We start from the raw sequence: 23282 nt of genomic DNA, 5'->3' as shown, positions 1-23282 counted from the left end.
GGGAAAAGGCAGCCAATCTAGTCCTTGCACCTGACCATTTTCAGAGGATTTTATTGCAGATAAATCACTTCATAATGACCTAAAGATCATTCAAACATAAACAAGACACCTAAGGAACCAGTGTTTCTAGACATAAATTCGACCTTTAGGCACTTTGTACTAGCAGCCTGTTGCAAAAACACAGAATTTTCTTTAGTGGAATTTCGAGTCAAATTTATGTGTAGTTTTCACTTTATTGCGTCACTACACATCCAAGTGCTTTACACAGGGATAGGAAGAGGAACACAAAGAGACATTTATAACATCTAAAATATATATCCTTGCTTGTCAAGCATGTGATGCATGCCTAAACAATCATGATAGAAATATAACAATACTTAGAAGTGGAAAACCACTATAAACTTGGTAAAAGCAAAACAACTGTAAAACTATGGGAGGAACCAATCCTCAGCTGCTTTACTGTCCACCGTAAATGAGTAATCTTTAGATAACATGCTGGCATTGGAACAGCCTATTAGAGAAAGACAAACTGTCTACAGATGAATAGTATCTGAAAGCCACGTACTTAAGAAATATAAAGATGGATGACTTTTATCGATAGAATTGTACAAACTCAGATTTTTTTGTCTTATATGCTTGTTTACATGCATGTTTCTGTAAATTGAATCACGTATTTTTTCCACGTTCCCAGTAAAATAAAAAGAAATAAGAGATGTCTTTTTTTCCCAGGACCTTTTCACAGTAGTGCATTTTGATGTCACCATCTGAGAATGGATTAAAATGACATTTTTATAGTAGCGAAGCTAAAAAAAAAAGGACACTTAAAAAATCTGATCCCTATTTATCTTCTGTTTGTATAAACAGCACTGTTTATTACTTTTTTCATAGTGAGTAAGTATATCACTTTGTCAACAGTACAAGCAGACCAGATAACTGTAGTATGGGCATGTACTCGTTTAATTAATTATTAATACACTTTAAAATAGTTTTTTAGTCTTCATTAAGAAGCCTTAAATCCAATCACTCATAATGATTATATTTTATCAATCACTCTCCTGTGCTTTTGAATTCTTGGTCTTGTGTTTGCTACTAAAACAATCAGCCTCAGGGCAGGAACAGGATCTGGTGGCTACAGGTTCCATTAAGGGTCATACAGCCACATATTTTCTGTTTCCTTACAACACTGCAGGAATTCTTTCACCCTCCATTCACAGCAATAAATCAGATATTCAGTCTCCTTTTTCCTTTGGTATTTGCTGAAGAGGAAAACAGTGTTTGACATGATAATCAAAGCATTGCAAAGAAAAGCTTTTAGTCTACAGTGTAGGTACAACATTACATTTGTCTTTGTTATTCCCATTTAATGCTTGGATAAAGGTGTGCACATATCAGGAATTCTTTCAGGATCTTTGTAGCAAAAAAACTCGTTTGTCATCCTGATGCTATGTGTCTGTATAGACACACGCGCCACTTAGGAATGAATGCTTTTACAGGGTGTGTTTATAAGTGTGACGTCAAAAAGACAATAGAAGCTTATTGTGACAAGGCAGGGAGTAACTTCAACACTGCTCCGCCTTTTATTTACTTTCCTGAGGCCACTTCAAACCCATAAACAGGGATAATATTTTTGAACACATGCTACATTAATCAGGGTTTATTAATAAGTTTTAAATGCTAAACACGTCCCTTTTGGGGTGAAATGTTAAACGATATTCCTCCCACTGAAAATGCTACATCCAGATGAACAGCATCAATGTTTTGGGAACAGCGTGTTATAAAAAGAGGAGAAAAATGCATTTAAGTATTGTTTGTATGGCTCAAACCTATAGCTGATGATGCATGTCACAATATGGCTTATTGAGGTTCATCATATAATCTCGATATGATTTCTTTCATGTCCAGTTAGTATGAGTTTGTGGATATTGTAGGACAAAAATGTTTTATGTGATACAACTGTGCCAAAAGCTAATGTTTTGATCTTTTTGTCCAACTAGTACCATATGTTCTATATGCTATAGTAATTATGTGACAAAGCCTGTTTAAAAAAGCCTTTAAAAAGTGCTTGGTGGCATTAAACAGTGCTCCCTTTCTTACAGACAAGTGCAGGGTTTTCTTTTCTCTTTAAGCTCTTTGACCTTGAGTACCTTTTAATTAAAACGCCTCCCTTCAACTTTCACGACACCACAGCCCGATCCTGATCTGTTTGTCACGGTTTGCAGTATCCGTGTCAGATTCAGGTTTCCCTCAGTTGGCCCACTATGAGAAAGTAGAAAGGCTTAATATATGACCTTATTTCTGGATGTTGCTTTTGCAAGAAATCTAATTATTAATCAAGTCCCGCACATGCACGTAAGCGGACACAGCCACAGAGAGGAATGCTGTATTTGACATTCCTGCAGCCAAGCACACAAACACAGTTTCGGTCGTGTTCTGCTATTGAAAGCTGAGATGTTGAAAACTGATAATTAAACAAGTCTGATGTAAGAAAAGAACAATGTCTAAGTAGGATTTCTATACTCAGTCCTACCTTGTGAAACTGAGGATTGACGGATGAGTTGCTAAATCATGGATATTAAATACTTACAGTAATCAAGACTAAAAACAGCTGTATTTTGTAATGTATTCACAGACTCTGAAGTCTGTTTTAGCTGCATCTGTGCTTGTGTTTCATTTTGACTTTTCTTCTCTGAATTTAACATTCGTAAAGCCTTTTATTGAGACATAAGCTCTGGTTTTATAAACTAGCCTGGTTTTATTTGCCCTGTAATTCCTAAACTAGGTATTCAGTGAACCAACCAATTATGTTTTAGATTAAAACTAGTTCATGTCTATGTTTCCGTGTGTATCACATAAACATTTAAACATTTTAGTTTAAGCAGGTCCCTTTAAACCTGTCCCTTTGGAACTGATGGAGATTAAGGGAGGCGATCTTATACTCCCGCTTTATGAATAGCCCAGTTTTTTTCTCACACTCAAAGGATCGTGTCTCTTCTGAGAGTGGGGACAGTCTCCAACAATAGTTCATTGTACTCACCAGCAGCTACGTTTTCACTAGCTGCTCTGGCTTGATCAGGCTGCATATGCTTTCAAAGACGTTCCCTCTCCACACTCGGTGAATAAATACAGATACTTTACTTGTTTGCTGCTTCACACTCATCTTTTAATCATTTATACATTTAAAAGCGAAATTCTTTCCAACGACATCACGTGGCAGTCTTTGTGCCTTAGTGGTTGCACTTTCATGATATGCAGGGGCAAAGTCAAACTGTAAGGATGAAGTTAGTTCAAGGTTAACTCATTCACTGCCATTGACGTCTATAGCCGTCAATTGCAGTGAATGAGTCAATGGGTTTAACTCATTCACTGCCAATGGCTGGCAGTGAATGAGTTAAAGATAACACCAGAAAGTTACAATAGCAATACTAAAGCTGGTTGTACACGCAGCCGAAAGTGAGTTAGGTCAGTGATGTGGTGGGAATTGCACTGAAGCCCACCGGAAAGAACAAAAACAAAGAAAACAGGATACAAGAAAAGACAGGATTGTTCATGCGATGGGTGGGGTGGGGGGGTGGGGGGGGGGCATGCAAAGGCAGACTGTGAAGTTTGTCCTCATCTACCTTCAAAGAAAATCTCCAGACAGGCTGTTTTCCTGCAAACACAGCTACTAACCAGTTTAAACAATGGGAGGAGCTGTTGGGCTAAGCTTCCACTCATGTGACTCTACTGAATCATTAACCCAAGGAGGCCACTCCTTCCCTTCCATGATTCGCTGAGGTGGCTACGGGGAGGACTGTTTCAGTTGCGCTGAGGGTTGGGGAGGTGCTTTGGCCAGGCAGTCCTGCGGAGGCAGTGGAGAGGAGGCAGAAAGAACAAGTGGAGAGTTACAGACAATATGTCAGGCAGGTGGAGTCTCCCACAGCGCTTTGTTATGGAATGCAGGACTTTGGAAATAGATTTTAAGCCACGTTGAGCAAGAAACTGTATCAGCTCCAGGCAGGCTGATTTAAACAGCAGGAGGCATGAAGAGCCCCGCAGTTTATGGCAACCCAGTCATGTTTGGTCCAGTGGATTGGAATCATCCAGGTGGTGCTCCAATGAGGAGAGGAAAAAGCGTGGAGGAGCTGGGGGACGCTGACTTGGCAAAAGAGAGGGAAAGGATTGCCCATCTGCAACATTTACAACAACTGCAGCTACAGCAGCAACAGGTTGGATATCCAGGGTATGGAGTCATTCCTCCTGGCACTCCTCAGGGACCAGTCTTATTAGCGCATCCCGGTGACCCACTTCCAGCTCCACCTATGCCAGTACATGGTGGCCCAATGGTGCCAGCTGGCCCAATGGTGCCCGTTGGCCCAATGGTACCCGTTGGCCCGATACAGCCTCCTATGCATGTACCACCTCCGTGGCAAGTGCAGTACCAAGCCCAAGTTACACAGGGCAACGTCATCCACCAACAGAGCTGGGAGTATGAAGACCGTCATAGGGCAGCTTTCATGGATACAAGGCCTCAAGGCCAGGACGTTTACTTTCACCCTCGTTCAGAAGATGGTCACCTAAACTTGAGGATATCAGAATGGAAAGGCAAACATTGTTTTTATCAGGGTCCTGAAGATTACAGCCACCAGGGCTACAACAGAGTGCCACAAGAACAAGGAACTCATGATTTCAGAACTCAAGAAGGTTATAGTACACTGGACAAGGACAGAAGGAGAGATGGCAGGGTAAGAGAAAGTGACTCTGAACGTTATGACCATCGTAGTCACAGTGACATGGAGGAGTATGAGTACAATGACAAATACAGGCACAGGGATTATTATGAAAGGAAATACAATGAGCGTTACGAAGACAAGGAAAAGAAATACTATGAAAGCCGGAAACACCGTAGACATGATCTCAGAGAGCATGAAAGTTACAACAGTGAGCTTGAAGACTACCATGATCATAAAAACACTTATTCACACAGAGACAATTACAGGGACCGTGAATACTACAGTGACCCTGACAGGGATTATTATGACTCGAAAGACAGGCATCGCTCCAGAGACGAGGACTCTCACCATCGTCGAGATGAGGACCGCTACTATGATGAGCGAAAACAGAAGGACTATCACTACGATCGGCGTGCCGACCATCACTATGACCGCAGAGAAGATAACAGGGACGCTCACCGAAGAGCTGACGAACGGTACACCAGTAGAGGAAGACACCAGTATGACTCTGAAGTTGATGGACGCTGGAATTATAAAGAGAGGGACCGGTATTACAGATACAAGGACGCAGGAGATGACTGGAGAGATGATCAGTACGACCACAGACAGAACTACAAAACAAGGGAACACCTTGACCTGAGGGCTGCGGGCCACTATGACCACTACGACCGTGAGGATGATGGCCGATACTCTAAGGAAGAGTATCGAGACAAGTATCGAGACCGATACCGAGATTTGCGTTCACTGTCTATAGATTCACAATATGAGGAATACCCTACAAAAGATCGCAAGACTGAGGAGTGGGTTGAGCAGCAGAACCAAACATTGGCCCTCGGTGAAATACAACCATTTGAGGATCCTGTTGTGCACAGTGATGAGCAGGAGAAGGGATATGAGTCAAGCGGGGGGAGCGCAAGTTCAAAAATGGGCCGGAAGCCTGTTTATGTGGGCTCACTGGATCGTAACAGCATCTACAGGAAGACTGCTCCAAGCTCACTGCAACAGTCCCAGTATGCCACCACCAGGAAAAAAAAGCAAGGTAAACAAAAAGATACTGTCACATGAAAGAAGGTGCTTCCCATATTTGCACAAGTCAGGTCACTTGATCAGTTGTAATTCTGGTGAACATCACTCTATAGGCCATGAAGGCCTCAGTCACAGTTATTGTGGGTAAAACAGGCTTAAGAGGTTGACAGTCCTCACTTGTCATTTGTGACCTCTAGAGGTGCTTTTCTAATCAATGTTGGGGGGCCTCAGAGTGCTGACTAGTCACACTCACCTCCTACCTCATTTAAGAGTGAGTGCTGAAAGTGGTGTGTGTGTCTCAGTATCACCTATCTCAGATGAAAGTGAGCTGTCATGTTTTTGTAGTCATAAGAAACTGCAGAACGGGTTTTGTAGGTTCTTTACTTGGCTCTTGTTGGCTCTCCTCATTTGTGTTTCCTGTTTGTGTTCATGCTCTCCACTCACTGATGGTGTGCACACGTAACTCGTCTGCTCAGTTCTTGCATGACTGAAAGGTCAAGATTTTGTCGACTTAATTGTTTTAATGAGCCTGGCTTACAGTTAATTCCCCACTTAAAAAGGTTGTTGCCTAAAGTGGCTCTGATTCTGACAGAATTTGTTCTGTTTTGTACAAAAATCTTTTCTAAATTTATACATATACAGTTTTGGGCAGAAGTTCACCTACACTTATCGTTCTTTTAATATTATTTTTGAACTGTTCTTTTTCCAAGGTGGTAATGGTGGTAATGACTAAAAGACAAGAAATTAAATTACATTTAAAGCCAGGAAGTCAACCAATTTAAATGAACTTCCATTTCTGCTAAGTTAACTTAACCAAAAATTAGTCGAGGTATGTGTGTATATATATGAGCCATATATATGAGCCTGTATGTATATCTTTGAAAAACAGTTAATTAAATTAACAGTAATTAATATCGAAAAGCCTAAATTTACCATGACATTCTCATGACTCTATGTAAACTTCCTACCATAATTTTACATTTGAGCCAAATGCAACAAAAAACAAAATCACTCAAAAATTGTTTTTGAGTGAACAATAGAGCAGCTTTTATAACTGGATAGTATTTGTAAATGGTCACGATACCTGAGTTTTAGTAAAAGAAGGAAAACAATATCAATCATTAAAAACAATATTGGCATTTCAAGAACCTCATTTTGGGGTTATAAAGAAGGGTTAACCCCCTTAAAATTAATTCTCTTACATGTATAAAATTCAGTACCTGAATGAATGAAAGATGAATCTTTGCATTAAAAGTATTGACTCTAAAAACTCATAGTATACATTAGTTAATGGGAATGGTCACGTACATTTTTAATGACTAAAAGACAAGAATTCAACACACAAATTTCTTTGGCTACTTTGTTACTAAGTTATTAATATTAAGTTCCAAAAACTACATAAAACTTGGATGTGTGGGATTCTTTTGTGGGGGGTTTTCATGGTAAATGTAAGTGAGGGAGAGCACTACTTTGACTCACTTTGTTTTGTCTGAGATGAAGCAGGTGGCGCCCCATGACCCCTCCCCCAGTCACCTAGAAACACTCACACTCAGACACACAGAGTCCACATCAGCCCCCACCGCACATTTCGGCAGTCCAAGTATTAATCCCTAGCGTCAGCATGGTGAGTGGATGGCGGGGGTCTGTCTGGTGCCAGGCAGTGGCCGGCACTGCCCTGACTCCTTCTCTGCAGGACTAGACTGATACTCTGAGTTCATGCGTGCATGTGTGTGCGTGCATGTGTGCTAGAAAGACCCTGGAGGCTTATTAAAGAAATAATTGCATTTTTGAAAACACACACGCGCACCACTTGCCTCAGCAGTGTCATCCGTTAATCTTGTTACACTGTTTCAGCCCTGTCAGGGGTTTGTCCTGAGTAAAGCATTTGATTGAAGGGCTAAAAACATTAGTCCATCTCCTTTACTGGGCTTACGCTGTGACATTGAGGTGTTGGTTAAGGCTTTTTGAGATGAACCTTACACATAGACAAGAGCTTCTATTCTTTGTAGTCCAGCATTATTAAACAGCTTCCTAAAAAAACAAAAAAAAACAACCCTATTGAGTTGAACTATAAAAATTACAAAATGAAAAATTAGCTTGTTTTTTTTTTGTCCGTGATTGCTTCTGTTACAGGCTTCCTTACTTTAAATAGGAGGGTAAAACAACTGGCAAAATTATTCTTGAAGGAAGACATATCTTAACAGTTGAGCCAATTTAATGCACAAACGAGCCTAATGAAGCAATTAAATTGTAGTGGTGGCTTTATGATCCCATTTTTGAACTTCTAACAAATATAATCTGCTGTATACGCAGTTTTTTATTGCCTGTGTGTGAGTAATGTGTCGTCATCCATCTATGATCTGGCAACATATGCTGTGTTGTCCACTGTAATCCTTGAACAGTCTCTGCTATTGGTGGGCAGTGGGGAGGGAGCTCGGGTAGGGGAGCAAGGAGTTAAGACAGGAAATCTCACATCGTCTGACAGCTATGCTGTAAAGACGTCTTATCTCAATGCTGGCAAGCAAAAAAAAAAAGTCAGTCGGCAAAAAATTAAGTCAGCTTACTCAAGTGTGCATGAGTCACCAGTAACCACGCTCGTATGGTGTGTCCATTTTTATACTTGGTCCATCCTGGCGTCTTAAAGATTTTGTTTTTGAATTATGTCATCGGGCTTTCTTAAACCATTTGATAATCATGCTAGTTTCATCTAGATTTTGTGATAGTTTAGCTTTTCCATCTCATCTGAAGCCATTTTTCATTTACATAGCTTTTTATCCACTACTATGAAAATGCTAAGCGATGTATTATTTAAGGTGTTTTATTTCGAATTTTAAATGTACCAACTTTTCCAAAGAGTTTGAAAGATTGATGGTGCCACAGCAACTACAGCATTCAGATCTCTACGTGCTTTATTTTGGTGTTAGATGACACTGCTGGTACCTGCATGAATCAAGACGGATGTTATCTGTTTATTTGACGTCACACTGTGGGAAAAGATGCAGCATATTTGTTTTTGACCTGGTGGACTTCCCACTTTTAGGACTAGTTGTCCTCCTGACAAGTACAAGTTTATTCATCAGGCTTATATAGTTGTCAGTCTTCACGTAGATGCAAATTCCAGATATTTAATTCATTCACCAAAGACATTACATTAAATATTTTATGTTGCAACATTGGCTGTATTTTCAAGACTTCGTCTGTGGCATTATGTCTTAATGTTTTTGGTTGAATGTGTGCATATGTGTTGGAGTTGTGGAGGGCACTTCTTGTAATTTTGAACAAACAGCCATTTGGACTCAAGGATGGTAGTCCGAGGTCAAGTTTATTGTGATGCAACATAATGAAAAATGTCATTCATATGAGTACAATCTCTCTTTTTGGACTCAAGAATGAAGCTTTTTGAATCTGGCCATCTTCATGATATATATCATGAGTTTTGTCAGACTTGGACATTAATCTGGATGTTAACCTGTTAACCGCACAGCAAGAAGGTCCTGAGTTCAATTCCATCATCAGGCCGGGGTCTTTCTGTGTGGAGTGTGCATGTTTTATGATAGCTGGGATAGGCTCCCGGGACCCTGAAAAGGAGAAGCGGATGGATGGAGCTCAAAACTATTATGACTACCTGAAGCGTACAAGCTTAGCTGCTCTTTAGGAAGCATGAAGATTACTATCTGCAGCGTTTAGACATTCATTGCAAGTGTACAACATATTTTTCTTTAGCTGTGGGAAAACCGACGATGCCCCAAGCAAGGTCTTTGTTATTACATGTCTAAAAATTAGCAAAGGGATAAACCCACAGGTTTCGTCATCCCAAACTCTGAAAACCGTTCTCACACTCTGATCACACTGCATTTATTTTTCCATGAAGAGCACTAGTTCTTGGGCCATAGCTCTCAAAGTATACATGAGTGTGAAAATATAGCATAATGGGGTTTTTTTTAAATGCATTTGCATGCATGAGCAGGTGACTGTGAAGCCCAAAAAGACTCATTGTCTTCTTCCTTTCAGTAAGGCTGAAGACTGTACTGCATTTGTGGTTGAATAGATCCCCACTTAATGCTTTTACTTCCTGCACATTTGCAAAACTCAAGTTCTCTTGAAGTAATTGCATATTGTTCCTTACAAAAATCAGGGGAGCTGAGAAACTTAAAAGAAACGAGGGATCAGACTCTTGGCCCTATTTGGTATACATTGTACCAGCTTTTTTTTTTATTTCAGTATGTTAATTAAACTGTAGCCTCATGTTGTTTAATTACCCCATGAGCTAGAGAAATGCTGTAGCTGTTCGTACACTTGGTCCTTTTTGTTAACAAGTTGGGTTATATCACTCGGCGTCCAAGAACGAGCAATAAGGACAGAATTAAATCCCATATCAGCACACGGCCTGCTTTTCTTATATGAGATTTGAAGCCAGCCGTGGTAGACAGGTTGCTGTGAGAGTTTTCCAGGAGCAGGAATGTGACCCTTCTGACATTTGAACCTAAAAAAGATAAACAGGATGGTATGTCACTGAGTAAACTCCTTTTTTTCCTCTCCATTTTTAACTGACCTTCTACCTGGGACAACAGCTGGTCATACGCAACGTGTGAAAATCTAGCATATTGGCTTTTCTTGTGCATTTGCATGCATGAGCAGGTCGTTGTTTTGAATAGTTGCACAACTCGGACTAATAAAGAAAACCCTAATCTTTTTCAGTAAGCTGTGTGCTGTCTCAATGAAGGTCTGAGAAAAATTGAAGAAGTTGACACAAACCGGTGTCACCTCTTTTTTTTTATTGCATCCAGTAATCACAAGTCAAGGCTTGTGAAGTTTAAAAGCTGTTGCAAGTGTTGGCATTTTATAGTGAGCTTGTGCTCAAGCAGCTGCATGTCCCATCACACACTCGCAGACTTGCCCGTGTGAGCATTCGAGTAAAAAAGCACTGCCGCCTTTTTAAAACTTTGTTTGATATGAGGAAGGGGGGGAGCCCCTGCTATTCTTGTTGCTATGGCAACCGTGCACTGCGTGGTGAACTTTGAAGCACAGCACACAGCACTGATTGTGTCTGACCTTAGAGCGGCCTGTGCAGGGCAAACTTTCGACTTTGCACAGCTATTAGTGCAGCAGAGAGCGGGACGAGTGTTCTTGGCTGTGTTTGTGAAACAAAGTCACACATCATAAACGCACAGAAGTTCTTAAAAGGAAAGAATTTCGTTGACTTTTATATAATCTATAAAATCCTCAAAGGGTAAAAACCAACCAAACATATACTTAAATGCAAGTTTAATAGAAAGATGATTTAGAGAGTAGATGCTTAATCTCAGCTTCCTAATTTTGATAAAATTCAGGCTGGCACAGGAGGACCCCAGAAAGATGTCAGCACATTGGGAAACGTGAACTAGATTAATCTCGGGAGTGGACTACACTTCCAGAAACTGGACTTCTCCCAATCTCTTTCACAACTGGTGCTGTAGCCACATGTGAGCTCATGTGGTGCAGTAAATCAAAAGTGTTTTTCCATCAAGAAAGCTGTGTGAAGAATCCAAGAAGTGGCATGGATTTTTTATTATTTATACAGCACATTTTATTACATTAAGGACACCTCATGTGCCTTACATGAGGTGAAATACATTTAGAATCACATATTTAGCGGAGATGCTTCTGTCTGCACTGTATTTGGGATCAAGAGGAAGTAATATATGAGAAGGAATTTGATTTTCCTCTATCAAAACAGCGTATTTGACATAAATTATTATTATTATTATTATTTTATTTTTATTTTTTTACCTGTATTTATATAGCGCTTTACTAGTCCCTAAGGACCCCAAAGCGCTTTACATATCCAGTCATCCACCCATTCATACACACATTCCCACATATAGACTTAAATAGCATCAGTACATTCAATAGAGAAATCAGCTTTTGCATTCGGCGTATAAGGTTGAGCATGACACAGTGACAGATGATTTTAGCCAAGATAGATCTGTGCTCACACAGCAGCTCATAGCAAACCTTTCCAAATCTGCACAACATAATGATCCCAAGCAGATTATATATTAATAGAGCCAAAATAAAAGTATACTTACAGCCATTCTGCGGCAAACAGTTAGTTTTCTAGGATAACACTGATGCACACTGTATGCAGCATGGATTTAGGTCAGAATTTAGTTAATGCAGGACACCTGAACAACAAGCAGGCACAGTCCAGCTCCGGGTTTTACCGTCCTCCCTGGTGTGTGCATGCTTGTGTGTAACGATGGTGGGCTCCCATCCTTTCTCATGGTAATTGGAGCTCTGGAATGGACCTGCACGTCCTCCACAAGCCTCGGGAGCTGGACTTCAGATTGACAATGGTCTATCTTAGAATGGGTAGCATTGTTTGAAGCGCTATGCGTGAAGGGGCGTGTGCTTGTTTTTGGAGCGGTTTTGGAGGAAGTTGCACACAGCAGGTGGGTGAAGCCTCAACATCTTGTCTTCTCTCCCCTTTTTTTCCCCTTGGTAAAAACACCTTGCTTTGGAGAGACATAGGGAATATGTAAAGCTTTGATAAAGGGCTGTGAAATTAAATCTATTTCTTTTATGCATTTAATATTTAGCCTACTTGGGAATTTTCTCCAGTCAAATCTGTTTTTTGTGCATCCATAACCCAGGAATTCTGACAGAGTTGCTGTTTGTTTGTTCTGTCTGATATCTGAACTCATGGTGGCCCGTTCTAATGTATCAGCTGTGACTGTATCGCTCACATAACAAGTATGTGTGAGTCACCCCGGATGACAGAAGGTTGACAGCGCAGTTTAGCAAGAGCTGTGTCTGTCTTACATCACTTGATAGTGCTGCTGATTGACGTATACTCCCTGCTGAGGATTTGTGCTTTTATCTATAAGCTCAGTACTGAATGTGATTCATAAGGCGGAGGTTTGTCACTGAATTTCCATGAAAGTTTACTCAGTAAATCCCAGAACCATCCCAGCATGAAACTGAAGGAAAACTTTTTATTCTCAACCCTTCTCTCCACCTGTTCCAATTTCACCTGTTGAAGCCTGTTGATCACAAATAGTGACACCATGCCTTTGTGAGCCCTGACTGTGGAAATAACATTTAGTATCAGGATGTCATGGATTATTTATCATTTGTTGTCCTCAAAAGAAGCCCTGACCGGTTCTTGTCATGTTTTTACAGTCGTCTTTCTGTATATAGGACTTCTTTTTTATTAAAGGTGCAGAAATATGGCAGTTTTTGCTCCAAAATCAGCAGATTCTGAAGTATTTCTATAGGACATTTAGTAAAAAAGATTTATTTTTAATTATGTCCCATATTAGTTATCCTGGATAGGGCTTTAATAGGAAGTCTTTGTTTGTTTTTAATGTAACTGGGTCAGTGTTTGAATGTAATTCATAGAAACCCCCCTCCCAGTCTCCTAAACTTTAGCAGGCACTGTGTATTTTAAATGTTTACTGGTTAGCAATCAATGGTGTTTAAAATGAACAAAATTAGACCTTTTTATATTAAAAAGAACTAGTTTACAGAACTCATCTGGCTTCAGATCATTGAGAAAGCTCATTACTTATAACATTTACTGTTTGTGCTGAGGGATCGGCCTGATTATTGGCAGTAGTCACAGGTGTCTCATTCCATACAGAGATATGGAATTATTGTTGTAAGGGTGTTTCCTGTTGGCTGAGTTTACTGCTAAGTGACTTGTTCTCGACCTGTTTCTGGGCTCGTATTCGCAGCCATTAAAGCAGGCCTACAATAAACCCTCTTTGCATTATTTTACACAACAAAGAAAAATAAAATTCCACACAAGTGGGTCAAAATCCGGTCTGGCGGCCTCGCGAGTCAGAAGCGTACGGAAAAACATGTGAAGTGGAGCATGCGCCATCGCCGCGTTTGTGTGAGCGGGATCAAATGTGGGAATGAGCCGATTGCTTCCAATTAAAGCGGGAGCCTTTTGTTTTTCCTCTGTGTCACCGTGTGACTTTCAAAAACTAATTGGTGAACTACTTTCTCGTGGGTGGGGAGACACATGGGTGCGAGTGGTGAGAAAAGCTCCTTTGAGTTGAGCTTTAGCCCCGTCACGTGAGGAGAGTGAGGAGGAGGGCGAGGAATGCGCACACAAACACACACTGCAGTTACAAAGTGTGGATTCATCCAGTTTTTGTTGGGCTTTTTTGTTTGTTTTTTAAAAGGTTTTCTAGAGTCTTTAAATTCGTCTTCAACACTCCTTTAACATGAAGCTAGTTTAGATATTCTAGTCCCGTTAGGGATGTGACGCAAGGCTGTGACTTTGTTGTGGTCTGAATGTGTGTTTGTGTGGCGTACTGCTGCACTGGGGAACATGAGGGTAAGCAGAGTTAACTTCATTAGCCTCCGACAGCATCTGTCAGTGGAGGCAGGGTGACGTCACCCCGTCGGTCGGTCCAACACGCCACACGCTGGATCTACTCAGTGTTTCCTCTTCTTGAGCCAATACCTAGAGGGGAGAGTAAAACTAAAGTCCCAGCAGGGTCAACGGATAGTACAGAAGAGAGAGAAACAGGGAGATTTTGGTAAATGGTAAATGGCCTGTATTTATATAGCACTTTACTAGTCCCTAAGGACCCCAAAGCGCTTTACACAACCAGTCATCCACCCATTCACACACGCATTCACACACTGGTGATGGCAAGCTACATTGTAGCCACAGCCACCCTGGGGCACACTGACAGAGGCGAGGCTGCCGGACACTGGCGCCACCGGGCCCTCTGACCACCACCAGTAGGCAACGGGTGAAGTGTCTTGCCCAAGGACACAACGACCGAGACTGTCCAAGCCGGGGCTCGAACCGGCAACCTTCCGATTACAAGGCTAACTCCCAACTCTTGAGCCACGATCACCACGATTTTATGAGTTATGGTTCAATTAAAACCAAAAAGATGGAACAAATAAATCTTTATGTGCATTTGCACTAATGTAAACATCTAATATGTAATATATGCCTTAATTTGATGCTGTTTAATCGTTTTATTTGCCACACTGCAAATAGGAATATTTGCATCCCTTACTGTTCTAATATCAGATGATACATTAATGGCTAAATTGTTTAAATGCATGATGAATAATTTCGGTGCTCATACACTAACACTTTTTTTTCTCTAAGTGGACCTTGGACTTGCAGCGTCGTTTATTTTTTGCTCTGTGGTATTGAAGGATTTGCATGTGTGTTCCACCTGCAGTGGGTTCAGCGTACATGTGTGACACAGATGGATCCAGTTCTCATCACCCACCAGTTCTGTTATCTTTTCATCCTCTCTTCCCCTCTCTAACTGTCTCATCTTTAAAGTCCATAGAGCCTGTGTGTCTGTAGTTGCTGTTGCAAGCTATTGTCCTGCACACAAAAGGCCCGAGTCCACTCCAGTTTTATGTCCATTCATAAAAAGCAGCGGCGCGTAAACAAGGCTTTCCCTCCAGTTCAGGGCTCCCGAAGAGATCAGGCCTCCGTGAGCGATAGCGGAGACATTGATCAAAAGCTAGGCAACGAAGAGCAGCGGGCAGACCGGGTGGCTGGGCAAGAGCGTGTTTGGTTACAAATGAGAGGAGACGTGGGATGGGAAACTTCTTCTCTTGACTCTGCTTACTGTCACCTTGGCGAGAGCAGCAAGTGATAAACTAGAGAGGAAATTCACCTCTTAACAAAAAACTGCAAGAACTAGATTTTAAACAATTATTCTGACAAAAACGTAAAACACTGATGTAAAATGTTCGAACGCTTTCCTGTTTTTGCAGAGATGACGCTTTTGCCGTCTGAACCTAAAACTCTGGAGTCCGCCCCTGTCTCCGCGACGCCCAGCACCAGCACGGGGTCTGAGGATCCAGAGACCAGGATGCTAGAAAAGAGGTCAAAGGTCATCGAGGAGCTGCTGCAGACAGAGAGGGACTACATCAAAGATCTTCAAATGTGTGTCGAGGAGATCATTGAGCCTCTGCAGCAGAAGCAGGTAAAAGGATGATAAACATTGTGTTTCCAGCCACGTTAGGACAAAAAGGGAGTTTAGCAAATACAAGATAAAGCAGCTGTGTGTGGGACAGTTGGTGCAGAAGCATTGGAAAATTTGACAAATGGATAAATACATACAGGAATAATGGCATATAGCTGATATGTGGCGCCATATTCAATTAAAAAACCAATAATTTTTGCTTATTTTAACACGTTCTGTCTTCCCAAAGGTGAAGAATGTGGATTACGAGGGGCTCTTTGGCAACATCAGCTCAGTGATTGACCTGTCACAGCGGCTGTTGAATTCACTGCACGAGACTGACTCCATAGGTAAACAGCCTGATATTTAAGAAAAGCAATACTTCTTTTCCATGTTATGCTTTGTACTTTTCTGCTTTAGTTCATCCAAATCTGTCACCTAGTTGAATTTTACTGACCGAATGAGCCTCTGAATACACTTAAAAATCAATCTGCCATCAAGGAGGTCATCTGTGAATGTGCGCGTGCGATTTTTAAGAAGAATTATGTTTTTTACAGGAAATCTTTGTGTATTTAATTTTTTTTCTTTTAATGAATGGACCTCTTCCTGCACACTTTGCTTTTTATAATGAACACGTTGCATTTCTGTACCATTCCCTCTCAGGTAAGGTATTCCTGGACTTCAAGGTAGAATTGGAGGAGGTTTACAAGCTCTACTGCCAAAATCACGATGATGCCATCTCTTTGCTGGAGACCTACGAGAAAGATGACAGCATCCAACACCACGTGTTGGAGTGTCTAAAGAGACTGAGGTGAGTCTCACACACACACACACACACACACACACACACACACACACACACACACACACACACACACACACACACACAAAGCACCCTTTAAAGGTTTGCTCTTTAAGTTGAGATTTCAGCCATGTTTGCATGGGAGTGACTGAAAACATGCATGCTGTGTGAGCATGAAAACACAAAGGCAAGAGTGGGTTCAGTGTTCAGTGTTTGCCGAGCGAGTTCAAAAGGTGGAAAAATGATTAAAACATTTTCATAATGTCACTGGGTCATCGTACTTGGATTTAAATGAGTTTTATAGCTGAAAAGCTGAAGAAGAATACTAAATATACTATGTAATGAATTTTTGTATAGTGTACGTTGAAATTTTCCTGTTACTTCATAGCTTGTGGAAGCGATTTCTGAACTTTGAACTGCAGCGTGTAGGCGAGTTATGGAAGTGAAGTTCATTTTCTGGTACATTTGCAAACTAAACAGCTGTTTAATCAGTGAAGACGAGAGAGACGTCTCGTTTTTAGTCACTGCTGAAGGGAGTGTGCTCTGTATGTCTGTAGACTTGAGTTATGTGAAGCAGTTCAGAAATGTGTCCTACCTGGTCTCACCTGTCCAGTTTCAGCATAAGTGACTCAGATACTTGAGTTTACACTGGCGCGTTTCTGTTATGTGTGGTTATCGCTCTAAAGTTAAAGATAAACACAGGTTGTGTTAGAACGGAAGATGTTAAAGGGGGGGAAAGGAGGCTGTGTTTAGAAAACAAAAGGAAAGAGGACATTGTACAGCTCAACTATGCTCGCTGCTAATTCCTTGTTGACAACAGGTTGCTAGTGTCCGTTTTTGGTAGCCTCCTCATGGTGTTAGCACTCTTTTTAAATATGTTGCAACATACAAGGCTTTGAAAAGGTCACGTGTGCTGGCCCGTTCCAGAAACTGCCAGTGGTTGTTGATTGCGCTGAAGTTTTACTGCCAGCCTGGGCATCCGTCCAGGTTTCAAAGAGAATCTACCAAACAAAACCATAACAACGGCGGGTGGAGCTGGCTTCAAAGTCTCATTCGTTTCGATTCGCCCTTTAGTTTTTAGTCAGATCGTAAGACAAAGTCAAAGAGAGCTTTATTGTCGTCTCAACCCCGTGGAAGTGAACAGAGACGAAACTATGGACGGTCCAGGGCCCATAGTGGGATTAAAAAGACATTATGCTTAAATGCCAGGATTTACAAATATAAGCTACAATATACCAAATATATGTATAATATGTATAGACCAGTATCCAAAATACAAAAGTGAACTCTATGGTTTAAGATTTTAACATTCCTGAAAGTTCAGGCTCAAGCTCACGGTGTAAACCTTGTTCCTGTCATTTCTCTATTTCTTCCCATTTATCCTTCAACAGGGCCATTTATCTCGAGTGGTAAGTCTCCATAACGAGTATTGTCATGATTTCCAGCATGAGAATCATTTTGACAGCATGACTGTCGCTAACTAACCTATTAAAAGTGATCCGTGTTTGTGCATGTGTGTGTTTTACAACGTGCGATGGCTAAAAAATGAGTGTGGAGGACTTTAAAACCATCTCTCCTTTTTAATTATTTCCATTTTCCTTTTCTGGATTTAGCTGGAAAATGGAAAATATTGCGTTGTTTGTGTTTTGCATGCGCATGTGTTTTGTTTACTGTTGCTATGCAGACAAATGTTTATTTCAGTGTCTTTTTTAATCCTCTTCTTTCCTGGTGGTTGGATGAAAGAGTTCGATTAAAAAATGAACTAATTGTGGAAGCTTGGCTCCACTACTGAAGACTTTGGGTTATTATCTCAAAATTTCAACTCCTATGCAAATTTCTGAGAAAATAACAAAATAACTTAAAAAAGTGAATTATTAGGTTGAAATTTTGAGATAACTTGAAATTTTAGGCTCTACCTGGTTAAAAAAAAGTATTTTCAGTGGTGGAAATAAACTTCTATGCTCATCTAATGCCATCTCCTGGACTAAAATTGCAGCATAGTCTTATATTTTTTGACAAAACACTTGAAGTATATTTATGGCCTGCTGGTCTGGACAGAATCAGGCTGTATTCAGTGTCATAAACTTGTGAAATTTGGTGAACCTCACCTATAAATTAAAGCTGATATTCAGAAAAATGTAGTTCCAGCTGAAAACAACCAAATTAAATGGTTATATTGTTTTCACTGTCTTATTTCATTCATTCATGTTTACTTGTGTCAAACATTAGTCCTGTAGATTGCATTAAAGCTAAGTAATTTTTTTCCTCTGCCTCCCCTGCTATGATACCTGCCATCATCAGAGTCTATGTATATGTGGTGATGGTTCCACGTCATTGGATAGTGCTATCCACATGATCGCCATCATGCTGAGACATGTACATGGGAGGAAGCTGTGGCTTATGTGCTGAAGTGTAACATGTTCTCATTTTCCTCTTACCCAAATGCTGCTTGTTGTCTCTGCCCTCCTTTCAGGGGTAAAACGAATTATATCAACCTGGGCTCATTCTTGATTAAGCCGGTGCAGCGAGTGATGCGTTACCCGCTGCTGCTGACGGAGTTGCTCGGGGCCACCCCGGAGAGTCACCATGACCGGGCCCAGCTCACTAAGGCCGTGCAGGCCGTCAAGGACATCAATGTAAACATCAACGAGTACAAGCGCCGAAAAGATCTCGGTAAAGCATCCGGGTGTTAATTAAAATCCACATTTTGCCCTCGCGTATTTCCAGCAAGCTCAAAATGTAGTGACAGGTGTCAGTTTGTTTAGTCTGTGCTTGAGTTGTGCTTGTCGGGTTCTTAAATATGCGGTCAGGGCTGGTTTGACGGCTCAAGTTTTCCCTCTGCTGTCCACAGTGGTGAAGTACAGGAAAGGGGACGAAGACACGTTCATCGACAAGATCTCCAAGCTGAGCATGCACTCGATTATCAAGAAGTCGAACCGCGTCAGCAGCCACCTGAAGCAACTCACAGGAATTTCACCGCAGGTATATTTCCCGCCATCGGTGGAAGTGTTTGGAGAGAATGTTGCAGATGAAAGCGCGCTTGTCTGAAAAATGCTTGATCTGATGTTCTGTGTTTTTCCCCAGATTAAAGATGAAGCGTTTGATGAAGCTGAAAAAAGGTTCAGGCTGCAAGAGAGACTGATCAAGTCTTTCATCAGAGATATTTCCCTGTACCTGCAGCATATCAGGGTAGGAGTTCATTATCTTAATAGTAGCTGAAGCTTTTATTTATTTTGGCAGTCTTTAAAATGATTGGTAGTGCATAGTGTTTGACATATTACCTAAGACATTTTGATAGTAAAATTCAACTCCTGCATATCTTTTCTTTTCATATACTGTATAATAACTGTGAAAATGCACCTGTCATCAGGAATCAGCATCTGTGAAGGTCCTGGCAGCCATCAGTTTCTGTGACATCTACACGGAGCGCAGTGTGCTGGATCCCGACCGATTTCAGAGAGCTCACCGCTACATCAGCGACAAAAAGTTTACAGAATTTGTAAGTGCTCTTCTTCTCCTTACCGTTACTTACACTGTGAAAGCACAACCTCTGATGATGCCTTATCTGCCCGCATCATCTGTCGAGCAGAAGGAGCGCACAGAGGCCTTAGTCATCAACCCGCTCACCCAGCTCCTCCTCATGTTTGCCGGGCCCCACAAACTCATCCAGAAGCGCTTCGATAAGCTGCTGGACTACGACAACTGCAAGGAGCGCGCCGATCGCTTTAAAGACAGACGCACCCAGGAAGAGCTGCAGGTGACACGCAATACTTACGAAGCGCTCAACGCCCAACTTCTGGACGAGCTACCGAAGTTCCACGGCGTGGCAGAAGAGCTTTTTACAGGCTGCGTGAGGGCTTTCGCTCAAGCCCAGAAGGACTTCATGAAGACGACGCTGGGAGAGCTGAAGCCACTCCTACAGGTTGTGAGTGTTTGTTTATGACAGTGTGGGAGGAGCATAAATCTGACTTTTTCTTAATAAAAATACGTTTGGGTATCTTTAATGTAAAAATACTGTTTAAAAGATTTAGATGTAGGTGGCTGTGGCTCAGGACTATGATCAGGCCGTCTAAATGCAGTGTGAGTGTGTAATTATATATATTTTTTTTAACTCTGATTTTTTTTCTTTACCTTTATGTCCAGTTTTCTAACAAAGTTGGCACGGGGAGCAACCTGATTTCACAGTTTCAAGAAGAGCACAGTCAAGTCCTCCAGCTTCTTCAGAGCTTTAGCTTCTGCCCAGAGAACCTGCCTCCGGCCTCCGCCGCCACAAAAAAGCCCTTTGAGAAGAAAACTCTGGAGAAGCAGACTTCTAAAAAGCAAGTCCAGGGACCTGTGAGTAGAATTGTGATGACATTTCATTTCTTATTCAAACAAAACAACAAAGGAGTTTTGCCAATGATCTAAACGAATGTCTTTGGCATCCTTTAGCCCAGCCACGTCCCGCAGACAGACGAGCACCGTGCAGAACTTCTGGTGCGCTTTGGCCCTGAGAAACTTTACCAGGCAGATAGGAATTTTAATGCTGCGCAGGATCTGGATGTCTCTATACAAGAGGGAGACCTTGTGGGTGTAATCAAACAGCAGGACCCCATGGGAAGCCAGAACCGCTGGCTAATTGATAATGGAGGTAGTGTTTATTTTTTGTCTACTTTAATTGATATACTCTTCAGCCAAATGTTGCAGCAATATAATCTTGATATTCTTGTTTTCCAGTCGGCACGGGTTTCGTATACAGCTCCTTCCTCAAACCCTACAATCCTCGAAGGAGCCATTCAGACGTCTCCATCGAGAGCCAGTCGTCCAATGAGTCGGGCTACGGTGGCTCCTCCCCTGTTTTCTCCCGCCAGAACAGCAACAGCACGCTGACCTTTAACCAGGAAACAGCCACTGTCAGCTTTACGCAATCCCAGAGCCATTCATCCCCACAGCCGTCGCGGGACTCTGCCTCATCTCGTAGGAGTCACCAGAAAGACGTACCGCACCCCGACTCTGCCAGTCAGAGCAACTCCATGAACTCTTCACCCCGAAACCCCTCAAACCGCAAGGAGTTTTCAGATCAAACGCACCGAAATACCTCCAGTCACAGAGACGTAGAGCCTTCTTACCGGCACTCGGGCAGTCACAGAGACTCGTACGACACGAGTTACGGAAGTTCAAGCGGACACAAGGAGATGTCGGACCTCTCTGAGACAGACTCTTATTCTTCGCAACGTGACAATCACTCGCAGCAGTATGGACACACAGACAAAAGCTACAGTTCATATCAGTGGAGAAACGGAGACAGCAGCAATCAGAAGAAACCTGTTTATTCCAGAGAGGAGTACATCGAGCCAGAGCCAGAGCCAGAACCAGAACAGGAGAGTGAAGTGGACGGACATCAGGTAAGATTTTATTTGCTCAAATGTCTCTATAAATGGATTTATGATGCCAAAAGAGTCAACTTCATTCAGGCGTTACTGGGTGTGTAAATAAGCAAATATTCCAGTTGTATTGGAAAGATCTGCTCCCCCTAGTGACCAAAAACACTAAAGACATCTCTGACGTGTTCATTTCAGATCTACTATGCCCTCTACTCCTTCACCGCCCGTTGCGCCAATGAACTGAGCATCTCAGCCAATGAGCAACTGCGAATTCTCGACTTCAAGGACATGAACGGCAACAGCGAATGGTGGCTGGGGGAGGCGGGCGGTCGGCGAGGATATGTGCCTTCCAACTATATACGCAAATCTGAATATACATGAACAAATGTTGCGGGGGAGACTGAACTTTAAGAGGCATTAAGAAGGTTTAACTCTGTGAGCAAAGACAGAACAAAGAGACAAGAAAGTGAAGTGTTGTCTGAGCAGTGCTGCAAACCGCCCCTGAAAGTCTATGTTTATAGACTTTTTCTTTTTTTATTATTATTATTTTTACTTGCTGAGAAACTGCACGCTCCCCAAGCCCCACTTAGTTTCCTGTGGGGGGAAAAAACCTGTGAATTGGAACAAACTTGCCATATTTCTTTTTTGGGGTTTCAGTTAAGAGAACAGTCTTTAGGATCAGCTCATTGGGAGATTGCAATGAAACTGTGAATGTTTTTGGTTCAGACTGACTCTTAAAGCATTGAGTGGTATGTGGACAGACTGACCTGACACTGTGTTAACTCCTTTTTTTCTTTTTTTTCCTGCATGTGGTTTGTTCCACCACTGTAGTGGTAACTATGAGATGAATTTATAACATTCAGTTGAATAATCAGTGTTTGAGGCAAAGTTTGAAGTGTCTGCAGAGCCATCGGCAGGATTTTGGGGTGTTGGACTGAAATCAACATTCGTCATATAGTTTACAAGCACTCCTTTTAACTTTTGGGTGAATTGACTCCCTGTAAACTGGTTCTTTAAGAGAACAGGGAGAGGGAGACTTGCAGTCTGATTGGACCCTTCTCTAAATGCTTCCCATGTATTTTATAGGATATATGATGCTGTATATTGAGATGGTATTGTACCCACTGTAAAGTGATCACTGAATAAAAAAGAAACTAGCTGAAAAAACTGTTGACAGTGTTTGTTGGGTTTTTTTTCTGCTCAGCTTAGGCATAGTGGGGTTAGTAAACAGTGGAGTTACAGTGTTGTAATCTGTGCTACGTTCCCACAGGCACACGAACACAACACACACAAAAACAGCACAGTTCAAAAATGTTTTTTTTATCCTTATAAAGCTATGGATGAGTCAAAATGAGTAAAATTCAGATCATCTCAAACTTTTTGACTAAACTAAATGAACTAATAATAAGAATAACTTTGATTTACCTCTTGGGATCAGTAATGT

At 41.6% G+C, this 23282-nt stretch overlaps 1 protein-coding gene across 6 annotated transcripts in view; it reads left to right on the top strand.

Annotated features, from left to right (window-relative positions):
- dnmbp (dynamin binding protein) overlaps positions 1 to 23072 on the top strand; it is a 48698-nt gene extending 25626 nt beyond the window's left edge. For 2 of the 6 annotated variants that reach the window (XM_086303690.1, XM_086303688.1), the window contains exons 4-16: positions 15483 to 15694; positions 15924 to 16023; positions 16337 to 16484; positions 17867 to 17884; positions 18949 to 19148; positions 19327 to 19457; positions 19560 to 19664; positions 19846 to 19974; positions 20065 to 20400; positions 20619 to 20810; positions 20907 to 21105; positions 21192 to 21859; positions 22034 to 23063. In XM_086303690.1, the coding sequence (XP_086159816.1) occupies positions 15483 to 15694; positions 15924 to 16023; positions 16337 to 16484; positions 17867 to 17884; positions 18949 to 19148; positions 19327 to 19457; positions 19560 to 19664; positions 19846 to 19974; positions 20065 to 20400; positions 20619 to 20810; positions 20907 to 21105; positions 21192 to 21859; positions 22034 to 22219 (2624 nt within the window). In that variant the 3' untranslated portion in view covers positions 22220 to 23063. Of the gene's footprint in view, positions 1 to 3854; positions 5749 to 15482; positions 15695 to 15923; positions 16024 to 16336; positions 16485 to 17866; positions 17885 to 18948; positions 19149 to 19326; positions 19458 to 19559; positions 19665 to 19845; positions 19975 to 20064; positions 20401 to 20618; positions 20811 to 20906; positions 21106 to 21191; positions 21860 to 22033 lie in introns of those variants that run through there. The other 4 variants (XM_086303691.1, XM_086303685.1, XM_086303686.1 and 1 more) reach the window with 4 other exon arrangements.
- The last annotated feature ends 210 nt before the right edge of the window (positions 23073 to 23282 follow it).

Source organism: Aulonocara sp. 'chitande type north' Nkhata Bay, linkage group LG8, assembly GCF_057382095.1.
Source record: "Aulonocara sp. 'chitande type north' Nkhata Bay isolate Kocher_YH1m ecotype deep benthic linkage group LG8, A_spYH_male_GT1.1, whole genome shotgun sequence".
In the NCBI taxonomy this organism is placed as follows: Eukaryota; Metazoa; Chordata; class Actinopteri; order Cichliformes; family Cichlidae; genus Aulonocara; species Aulonocara sp. 'chitande type north' Nkhata Bay.
This window is presented reverse-complemented; position numbering and strand designations above follow the sequence as displayed.